Source organism: Palaemon carinicauda, chromosome 4 (assembly GCF_036898095.1).
Source record: "Palaemon carinicauda isolate YSFRI2023 chromosome 4, ASM3689809v2, whole genome shotgun sequence".
NCBI lineage: Eukaryota > Metazoa > Arthropoda > Malacostraca > Decapoda > Palaemonidae > Palaemon > Palaemon carinicauda.
The window spans coordinates 164,498,079-164,509,941 of NC_090728.1; the positions used below are offsets into that span (position 1 = coordinate 164,498,079).

The 11,863-nt window shown below is 41.3% G+C and overlaps 1 protein-coding gene across 1 annotated transcript in view; it reads left to right on the top strand.

The window, feature by feature from the left end:
- The window catches only part of LOC137640146 (putative leucine-rich repeat-containing protein DDB_G0290503), a 172,163-nt gene that overhangs the window by 20,034 nt on the left and 140,266 nt on the right, over window positions 1-11,863 (top strand). Inside the window, 1 exon segment of the mRNA XM_068372639.1 lies at window positions 3,247-3,398. Coding sequence (XP_068228740.1) covers window positions 3,247-3,398 — 152 coding nt within the window.

The following is an 11,863-nucleotide window of genomic DNA, read 5'->3' on the forward strand; positions in this document are numbered from 1 at the left end:
AGTGCTCACATTGGTTTCTCTTTCTCCCTCACAGTAGATTATTCCACAACACATCATAGAAGCTTGTGCTTTCAGCTGTTCCCTGAGGAGCTTTTTCAGTCCGATCTTGTTCCCCGATCTGACCATCAGTTGGTTAAATTCAACAGATCCTGAGAATGTGTCTGTGGGCTTTGGAAAAATGTTTGGAATATGTGCATGGTTTGCTGCCCTTCTCGTGCTCATCATCCTTGATGCTGAAAAGAAGGTCATACTTGTTGTTGATAAGAGTGAAGCAAGGGCTTGCATTGGCATGGCGTGAGAAAAGGATCTTGCAGATCTTTTCTAGATAATCCTTCCAGCAGTACTTTGAGCCATCTCTCTTCTCTGCCTCACGGTCCTCGGGTGTGGGAGTGGCTAGCCCCCAGATCATACCCATGTCGACAATGCTGATGTAGTTTTCTGGTTCTTGAACAACTGGGTCAAGGTTAAACTGATCCAAGAGCTTGCTCTTCATTGTTTTGCGCACTTACCCGTCTGCATTGTACAGAGACAAGCACTCCACAGTCACTCTCCCCTCAAGGACTGACTCAAGTGGGAGCATGCCTGATCCTTCTGGAAGGTCCACCATGGCCGCCAGACCTGACCTCTACATCTTAGCCACTTTCATAGGCGTACCTGCTGGTGCACAAATCTGTTCACTGGCAAAGCTTTGCCTTTTATTCTTGTGGATGGTTGCAGTGAGAGGCTGTGTCTTCGTGAATACTCGCTCGTTCAGGAGAGTTTCAACCTGATCTTGGCCATCTTGTAAAACAGTGTTGAAGTCTTGTACTAGCTGTGGAGAAGCAACCAGACCAGACTGCAGTGACCTCAGTGAAGGTGATGAGTTATCAAATGTTTCAGCGCTAAATTCTTTCAAGCAGTGCTGTAGATCCTGATCTGCTTGCTCATCCTTCTTCATCCTCGCTGGTTGACACTCAACTTGTTTCCTGTTGCGATGCTCACATTTGACATTCTGCTTCACTGCAGCCTTCAATCTGGCCATATTGTTTACATTCCTTATTGTAGAGTAACAGTTGCTTCTCGTTTTGCAAAAGGCAAAGCCATCCTTGTTTCAACTTAAGTTCAGATTCATGGTTATTTTGATCCAGAGGTCAATTGGTTGACAGGAGTAGGGTAGACCTGTCATAGACTGGGCAAAGTGATTGTTAAAGAATTCCTTTTGCTCATTTGACAAAGGAGACAACATTGCTCTGTAATCTGGCAGCCACCTTCCATAATCATGGTTGTTGTATGCCATCAGTCCAGGCAACATGGTGTATGTTGAGGATATGTACATTACTCCTGTCCATTTCTGGCATGGCAATTTTGTCCTGATACTCCTTTAGGAGCAAACATTTGATGTAGGACGACTTAACTTCGCCCACTGGATAACCATAGTCACTGGCAATACGATTTTAGTCTGCTAAAAGAGACTGCAATGAACGAATCTCACGCTCAGCAAAGATGACGGTATCCACGTGTCTAAAGAACAAATTGTTCGCCTCTGACATAGACACATTCTGAAAATGCATTCCTTCGCTTTGTTCAAACTTCAGGTGGCTTACATACTTTCTCCAGTGGTTATGGTGATACATAATGTCTGTTGCAAAAGGGTCTGACAGCGCTGATGTGGACTCGACAAATCGTGAGAGACGATCCCGCAACTCTTCATCTTCTATTAAAACGTTTGAAGGAGATCCATGCCGAGTGTGTGTAGATTCTGAACATCTTGCCCTTTGCTCTGTTTGGATGCTTCATGTTCTTACCCTTCAGACACCATACATATTTCGTTTTCTCGATGAATGATCCACCCACAGAAGAACGCAGGCGCTTAGCATGCAATAGATGAGTGATCCACCCACAGAAGAACGCAGGTGCTTAGCATGCAATAGATGAGTGATCCACCAACAGAAGAACGCAGGCGCTTAGCAGGCAATAGTCCCTCTGCCTCATCATCACACAGCTGGCATTTCAGAGCTTGGTGTTTGACTTGTACTTGGAACAATATCAATTTCATTCCATTTGTGTCGTCGAGACTTTTTAACCTTACCTGAAGAGGAGATTAATAGCATCCTTGGTGCATGTAAGAATTTGCAGGCCCATCTTGCCTTGAAGTGGTGCTATAAATATCACCATACCAATCAAGTCCTGACCATCTTTTAGACTTTGACTCCAGAGACTCCCACTTTCCTTGGCTGATGGTATTTGAGGATTTACAAGTCTTTCCACATTTCAGTACACATTCATATGACATCTTGCTGACAATATCTATTTGAAATGTCTTGAGTATTACACTAATTCAGTCTTGATCCTCTTTTAATAGTATGGAAGTAAGGAAGCAGAACCACACACATTGACCTGAAACAAAAGAAAACTCTTAGTGGATTGAATTTGAATATGAAAAACAGGTCAAATCAATAAAATAACATCTGAAATGAATTCCCCATGCCAAAAAACCCTACAAAACATATTTTGTACTGCACTCTAAGACAAACCAGGAAAAGGTTAATTTTTTGAACTGGCGACGGCGACCATTTTGAATTCAGGGCTCTCAAAAGTTATGCCCACACTTTTGACAAGGAAATGGGGGCTAAATTTATTTTTTATCCCTTCAAAAAGTTAAATCCAATGAGAAAAGTACCTCCGCTCTCAGTGGTCACGGAACTTATGAAAATGACCCAACTATGTAGGGAGTAGTTATATTCCCAGTGGGAGTGGTATGGCAGGAGGAGGAAGAAGTCTTAAAGGGATTGTTCACCTTCGGGGTCTTAAAATCTAAGAGATCCCAACATCTTTTACTTTCCCCTGATACTCTTTTTCTCCGACTACTTGATTGGTCTCCTGGGAACGGTCGAGTAAGAGGGGTGTTTGTTTGACTCTCGGTCAACCTTTGTGTCAGGTCGCTCCTTCTTCCTCCCCTAGTCAGCCTTGATAAGTCTAGAAGTAATATTCATTGTTCTCTGTGTTCTAATTCACGCAGTCCCCACTTTTACTCTGTACTGTACAACTGTACAATGCTGTTTAAAACCTACTTGGAATTTATTTGGTTTGAAGTGTAAGTTTATATGGCTGAACTTATCAATAATTAATGATAGTTATTGGATAGTATGTAAAGCTAACTGCTTTGTTGGCACTGAATGTGTAATGTTTTTTGTTGGTGTATAATACTTTTCAGACTTGTGGAATGGTTATTGAGTTCATAATTATAATCCAGTTTTTACTTTTTAGGTTAACACTAAACAGCTTGAACTGCAGCTAGAAGAAGCTAAAGGGAATGTTAGTGATTTAAGGAGAAACTTAATGGAACTTCAGTTGACAAATGAAAATTTGTCTCAGTCGCTCATCAGAGAACGAGAAGAACGAGCTCTTACAAATACGAAGTAAGTACGGTATCCAATTTATCTCCATCGTGATAATTCAAAGTACTATAATGAAAAAGTATTCTAAAAAATTCTTTTTAAAAAGTAAATCTAAACTACAGCTCATCAGGGAGGGAGGGAGGTGGTGTGATTTTTCAGACATTGAAAAATTAGTTAATTTTGTATATGGATGAAAACATACTGTGTAACATCCCATGAAATTTCATTCAGTTATCTTGATAAGTAACAGTAATATAGTTCTTTATTTCCATGAACCTAATGTTGATATTGCATCTTCTCCAGAAACTTGGTTTAATTGATATTTGCCCATAAGATTTATATAGTGTTATAAATTTTTCATTTTCTTTCTCTTTAATAAACAAATGCCCTTAGTAAATGAAGAAACATTCTAGCAATAAATGGTAATTGCCTTGACAATGTCTTTGTCTTCTTAGTTTCTCAGTCGTGTTGGTTGTAATAAGACCTCTCCAGATTGTTTTTACTCTGCATTACAATGTCTTCTGATTTTATTAGCAATTACTGCATGTAGTGTGCACAGGAATTATTTCCAGATCATGTTGGGGGGCAATATTGTGATTTAAATAACCATTGTAAAGAGTGCGTTTCCCTCACGGTACCGGTCATGGAAAACTTAGTCTCAGTGATTGCTGATTAAGGTAACAATTCAAAATGCAAAAGAAACTTGCTGTTAATTCATGGGGAAAGCTATGAAAGACTAGGCTATCTGATTATAACGGAGATGGTGACAATAAGGACCTTTATATTAGAATTAACATAATCAGCCAAATTTCTTTATTGATGAGCTCATAAGCTCTTGACATTGCTCACTTCCTTTGTTAAAGTTCACAAGTCCAGCAAATCCTCTCTTAAAAGTGGTAATTCTGGTCCTACTTGACCCTCTGCCAAACCTAACGTACTCCCTCCCCAAGTTGAGTCTAGTGATAATAGGGTTTCTTTCAATAAGGTTTCTGATAGTTTGCTGCACAATACAGATTCAAAAGCCTCTCATAGAACTGCAAATTCTTTAATTGCTTGACACCCTTCTGCTGCTGAGCCTTTGCAAAGTGCAATCCTAGTTGCTCTATAAGACAATTAGATTGCTAGGCAAAAGACCGAGTGGGTAGCCTAATCCTTCTATCCCTCTGCTTGTTAAAGTAAGCGCTTGTAAAAAAAAAAAAAACCTCATACTACTCACAGTATGTGGATGGCGTGGCATATCGTATGATTCCTACAAATCTTGATGGGGTGAACGAAGTTTCAATTAAATTTGACCGTTTTCATCAGGTTTCAGTCGATATTGTACTGTACACTGTACGCTTGCAAGGTCTGCCTCTAGCTCATTATGGGTTGACTCTTGTAGTAAATGTACTGTAGTTGTAAGTTTGACAGTTGTATCATTTGTATGGCCAATTTAGTATACTGTACCAATAATAATTCAAAAGATTTTCATCATATATCTGACAGCCACTCACATCTGAAACAGAGTTATCAACCTTTACCAAATTACGATATAGCTCAACTGGGTCGTGATTACTTATTTCAGTTGCCTCATAGAAACATGAGAGTAATTGTCTCCTTGTTTACTCTCATGGACATAGTTGTTCTACACAGCTTTGCAAGTTTTTTGCCTTTATAATTTCAATAAACATGCCGAAAGCAATAAACACTATAAAAAGGAAGAAAAATTTCAACTGTTGCATCATGGTATACTGGGCAGAGTATCAGCCTATTCACTGCAAAAGGGGTCCCGGGGACCAAAACCATAATGCAAGAATCAGCAATGGAAGAGGTAGAATATATGACCCAGTTAATGTTACATGACAATTTGGATAATATAGATGTTATTAGGGTAATTTTTGAAGGAGGAAAATTGAAATTACATTAAAAATCTTTGGATGCTCAAATACATTATTTTCCATTATTGATTATCTTATTCTAAAGATAAATAATTAAAAAAGCGGAGACCAAATTTAATTTATGTCGGAACAAATTTTCGTTAACAGGTAAATTTTCACACGATATGTTTTAGATACGCTATGTTTTCAGGCTTTGCCTACTAGCAATTCTGTTGACATTATTTAACTAGGAAATTGTATGGGTAAGATGTCGACTATAAGGGTTGATTGCTTAATGGTGATTTTGCTTACCCTAACCCTGTCACTGAGGTTCCGGGGGTACCTGCATCTGAAAATATTTTCAAGACCTAATTCTGTACTAGTAGCAGAGTCCTTGAATGCACTATCAACAGAAACAACACCATGTAAAGAAAATCATAAATAATTAAGGTAAACAAACATGATAACAGGGAAGCCTCCGAGTATCAGAGGAAACATGCTACAAAACTGACATGGCTAAGAATATCCCAACCCTGTAACAACGGTAATCAATAATAGTTACAAACATAACCTAATATGTAATAAACTTAGGGCTAACGAACCACCAAGGAAGCGGCGTCGTGGTGCGAGTGGCGGGTAGGAGGGAGAAGAAAAGAGATGGATGAAAGGAAGAACAAAAGATCACTGGGGAGAGATACGGCTCCCAGCTGCAACTGTTGGGTATTTAAGAGCCTGTAAGTTCATTAGATAGTGGCGTTTGAAGACCATAGGAGATTCCCAACCCGTGAACTTTATAAGGTCATCAAAGTCCATCTTCTGGGGGAAATGATCCCGGATTGGCTTGTCAAACGAAGTATAGGATCTATAGCCTAATACCACGTATGGGAATGGTACCTCCTTGTTCCCTGATAAACAAGGGGCCAGACGATCGGGTAGCAGTCGTGGCTAAAAAGGCCCTGAGAGTGGTGACCGGACATAGAAAAATATCTTGGAGAAGAGGAATAACTTTCCAAGGGGACCACCTATTTTGGGGGTTAACGGCCGAATCATATTGGCGAATTGTCGAGTCCCTTTTGACTGATTCGAGTAAGAAATCGTTTTCAAGTTCAATGTTCGAGTCTCTACGAGCTGCCAACTTCCTGTAGTCCACAAAGTTAGGGTTTTGGACATCCTTGAGTAATCTGACACAGTGAGTTTGGAATACTCGGGTCAGTTTGAGGAACGGAATCCGGATGGGACGGAGTTTCCACTCGAGGAGGAGAGGAAACCAACTGTTCTTGGGCAGTGAGGTGGTACTAAAACCACTGCGCACCGGAAGGAGCGCAGTCGGTGTTAAAGTTTTTAGAAGATTCACTGGGAGAGATAGGGAAATCTTCCTCTAATGATTCCAATCCCGGGGTAATGCGTCCATGGCATGAGCCCGAGGGTCCAGGATTGGGGTCACATAACAAGGAAGTTTGTGATTGATCTGAGATGTGAATAGATCTACCTGGATGCCTGGAACGAACCTGAGTATCCACCGGAGTGAAATTCTGACTCCAGGGAACTCGTCCTGGATAGTGAGCCCGTTCTCACATCCTGGCCTCCCGCTAGGTGAGGTGCTGACAGGAACCAGTTCTTTTCTGTTGCCCAGGCGAAGAAAGTGACCAGGATCTGATTCAGGTTGGGTGACTTGGATCCTCCCCTGTTTCCGTAGTGTACCTCGTCTGTGCTGTCTGACACTACTCTGATGTGGGTCGACCTCGGAGGAGTCTCTCTCTTCAGGGTCAAGAACACTGCCATGGCTTCGAGAACATTGATATGGGACTGTTTCATGGCTAGTGACCAAGAACCTGAAACATCTGATGTTCGGAGAAATCCCCCCATCCTCTTAGAGACACGGCTGAATGGAATGTCACTTGTGGAGGTGGGAATTGTAGAGGAACCGCTTTGGAGAGGTTCTTCGGTTCGGACCATGGACGTAGTCTCATTTTCCCGACAGAGGGGATCTTCGAGACCTTGTCTTCTTATAGGTACTGTAGCTCTCTTTCTCCAAAATCGATTGATGTCTTGAGTTTGGCTTTTATTAGGAGATCTGTTACTGAAGTGAATTGGGAAAGGCCGAGGATACTTTCTAGGCTCTTCGGACACCTGTTTGTGCTTGAGAAATTCTTGAGCTTGGAACCTATTCCTCTTACTTTTGGAAGGGAGAGACAACGTGTGCTTCGAAAGGTCCCACTGAATGTCTAACCATTCTAAGTGGCCTGATGGTCGCAGACGAGACTTATGGAGATTGACCCGAAATCACAGGTTGTCGAGCGATCGAAGAAATTCCTTCGTAGCTCTGTTACCTTCTATGGCCGGCCGGGCCCAAATGAGCCAACCGGCCAGATAAGCAATGATCTGTATCTCTTGGTTACTGAGTTGTTCTAACACTGCCTCTCCCAGTTTCGTGAATATCCTGGGATCAATGTTGAGGCCGAAGGGCATGTCTTGAACACAAAGGCTTTCCTGCTTAGGTGGAAACCCAGATAAGAAGAGAAGTTTCGAGCTATAGGCGCAAGCTAATAGCGGTCGGTAAGATCGACAGAGGTGGTGACGGTCCCACGGGGAAGTAAGGTCCATACCTAAGAGATAGTCGTTTGATTGCTTTTTCTTGAGTAACCCTGTGGTGTACTCTTTCAGGACGGGAGTGTATTTCTGGGAGAAGGTCACTGGTGGAGGAGGAGGACCTTGAGGCCATTTTCATCTCAAACCGTTAGAGACTATGCTATGATCCCACAGACCGAGTCCAATGGTCACGAAAGTGGTAAAGTCTTCCCTCTACCAGGACCACCGCGTTGTGAGGGAGTGAATCTAGGTCCTTCCCTTCTCCGAGCCCCCTTTTTCCTAGGTCCGCCTTGATGTCGGGACTGTCTTCTACTCCTGTAGCTTCCTCTCTGGTGTCCATGAAAGGAGCCTGAGGGTTCGGATCTAGGGCTGCATGCAGGCAAAACATCCCAACGGAGTTGGACTGTGTACCTGGGGAATCAGTGAGGTAGACCACCTGATGATGGGGGGTCAGATACAAAATCGTCGAACCAGAGGAAGGCTGTGATGACGAGTGGGAAACCGACTATCAATTCCTGTCTGATAGAGGTCTCAGACAGAACGTACTTCCCACAACTGACCCGATCAGACCAACAAACGTGTAGGTCGAACTGGAAGGGCAGAGCCTGGAATTATCGTAGCCCCCAGGCTGACAACATCCTGGTCCAGACAGATCGGGCCTGCCCTTTAGGAAATAATACCGTTACCTTCGGTACCTTGTCTAAGCTAACCAAGGCAATCTCTTTCAAACGAACGAATCCGTTGAATGGGAATTCTAGTACCTGGGAGTAAAATCTAGGTCCCCCAGAGGGAGGACGTCTATGCCCTCCAGATTTATGGTACCACCTATATCCGAGTTCCTGAACGGCACTGACTCACCACCCTACCTTAGAGCTCGTCATAGCCCCTTGGATTTCCTTAGAATGTGTTGCTTTTAGCCGTCACAGTCTATGCAGGGTAACATGAACATTAGGATCCTTTAATGGTCCTAGGTCGGTGACGTAGGTAATTGCAAAGCTGAAGGCTCAAAACTCATCCCCACATACCTGCCCGTCCATGGGGTCGTTGTCCAACCTTAGAGAGGACACTCCGAGGAGATAGGGACCTCTAGATGGAGCATTCCTTCCCAACTTCGATACCCAAGGATGGAGAGCCTCTCTTTGCAGGCCAGAGAGAATCATCATCATCCTGATGGGAACCATGCAGGCGAACCTTCTGTAACACAAAGGGGACATAAGTCTGGATGTTCCTTGAACTTTGGTTAGCGATCCTATTCACAGGCTGGGATCAGCTGTATACTCTTAAAAAGCCATTTTAAAGACAAGTTATTTAATGTATTATCTTCTGGGGTATAGTGCGACACTTGCATTCATGAAATGTGACACTGTTGGCGCATTCGCCACTGGGTGGAAATTTATTTCTATATGAACACTATGTTGTATGGATATTTATCCATATCTAGACATAGTTAGAATTGACTATGCATAAATATAGGCATAATTAATGTATTTCTATTTGAACACTATGTTGTATGGATATTTAGCCATATTTAGACAGTTAGGATTGAATATGCATAAATATAGGCATAATTAATTTAATTCTATTTGAACACGATGTTGTATGGATATTTATCCATATTTATACATAGTTAGAATTAAATACATGCATAAATATAGGCATAATTATTTTAATTCTATTTGAACACGATGTTGTATGGATATTTATCCATATTTATACATAGTTAGAATTAAATACATGCATAAATACAGGCATAATTAATTTAATTCTATTTGAACACGATGTTGTATGGATATTTATCCATATTTATACATAGTTAGAATTAAATACATGCATAAATATAGGCATAATTATTTTAATTCTATTTGAACACGATGTTGTATGGATATTTATCCATATTTATACATAGTTAGAATTAAATACATGCATAAATATAGGCATAATTAATTTAATTCTATTTGAACACGATGTTGTATGGATATTTATCCATATTTATACATAGTTAGAATTAAATACATGCATAAATATAGGCATAGTTACGTTCATAAATAATTTTTTTTTTTTTTTTTTTTTTTTTTTTTTTTTTACACAGGTAAAACAAAAGATTGGCCACCCGTGGTCTGAGTGATCTCCGACTGTACCGGATCTCCGGTAACCATCCCCGGTACAAACAAAGGACCGTCATAGTGACAACGTGAACCAGAGGAAATCTAATATTAACCTCAATGCTGACCGCCTGTACGATATCCGGTTAAGCCGGAGATTCGATGAAAAAGAAACCGTAATAATGAAACTGTGAAATCCTCATCGGTATCACATTGTTAACTCCGGTTCTGGACGTCAGCTTGATCTCTGTTTGTATGGGAGATCCGGTAGCAAAGGCTAGTCCCCGTGAGATCGTGACCGTCACCGGTACGATAACATTAACCTCAATGAATGTTTGAGTTATCTCCAGCGTAGCCGGAGATTCGATGAAAAAAGGGGCCGGAAAGGTGTAATTGAGATCAAACATGACAAAGGTTCGTGTGCAAAAAGGTCTCAGCCGGAGTCTGAGTGCCGGATTTCACCGTTGCACTCCAAATATCTGACTAGTTCTCACCCAATGAGTATCCATTATAGCGGCGTATAACTCAAGGCGGAGCTAAACATAACTCAAGGCGGAGCTAAGGGTGTCGGTATAAATCGAACCCAATTAATGACTCATACACCAACGTTCCTACTAATAGTGTTAGCTATATTAACAGTAACCACATCAATAAAACGTGTATAACATTAAACGTACTATCATCAACTCTGATAATAAGAGGAGGCCTGAATAACTCGTGAACGTATAAAAACGGAGAACGGGAAAATCACCTCCCTTACTCGAGCTAATAAACGAGCACCTTATGTTCTCACTCAAGGTTACATAATAAAAGCTAACATCACACAATAATATAAGGAAAGTAAAATAAAACTGATTGTTTTTATTCTATTTTTATTTTTCCTTTTTCTTTTTAATTTTTAGTCATTGTAATAACCAAAAACGAAGAATAACAACAACTTAACCAATAAATAAGAATATAGTCTAAATCGAGCCTTCCTGGGGCGAGTACAAACTAACAGACTAAATCGCAAACGTTTAAATCGCTATTCGGCCAAAACCATTGTTGGCACTATAATATCCAAATGTTTGTATATTTGTAATTTACCTAATGTCTGATAATGACATAAGGATAAATAACTTAAAGCAATCTGCCGACCTGCGAGGGTCGGGGAAGCAGTGACATGCCCTTAAAATAAATATAAACACCAGCCTTAGCTAAAGGCAAGGCAAATATAAGTGTTAAGTGTATGGGCGACCTCCGGTGAAGCCGGAGCGTAATGAGATGTCCTGAATAATGCCGTCTTATCCAAAGGCAAGGCAAATATAAGTGTGAAGTGTATGGGCGACCTCCGGTGACGCCGGAGGATAATGAGATACTCTGAATAATTCAATTGTGGCTAATAATTCAATTGTGAAGATATAAAAGCCAAGCCGCAGCTAAGGGCTAAGGCTTAGATCATAGCAAAGCGTATTTACAAACTCCGGTGAGGCCGGAGGGAGAAGAAAGGTCCTGAATAATTATTGTGAATAAAAACACAATTGTAATAACAATGGCTATTGTGGATATGGCCGTGGCCTGAGACCGCAGTAAGGGCCACCGGAGGGTCGTATCTAAACAATATGAAGCCCGTCCCATGTAGTAAACAATATATAAATATAACAATAGAACGAAAGTCATTGAGAATCCCTCAAACCGGAGTAGAACTCAAGGCGGAGTGGAAAACGTTCATAAACTACTCCCGAGCCGTAACGGGGAGAGGACGAACACGGACCAAAATAACGCTAACAATTGAAAAGTCACGAAAAATAAATAACTCGTAAGTTATCATCCACCCCGATGGGGAGAGGTGAGGGAGGGAGAACCCGTTGAACGCACAAAACGGAAAACGGGAAATCCGCTCAACCACCAGAGCAAAGAAAGAAAACGAGATAAAGGGGTAACTCGTGACTGCGAACAG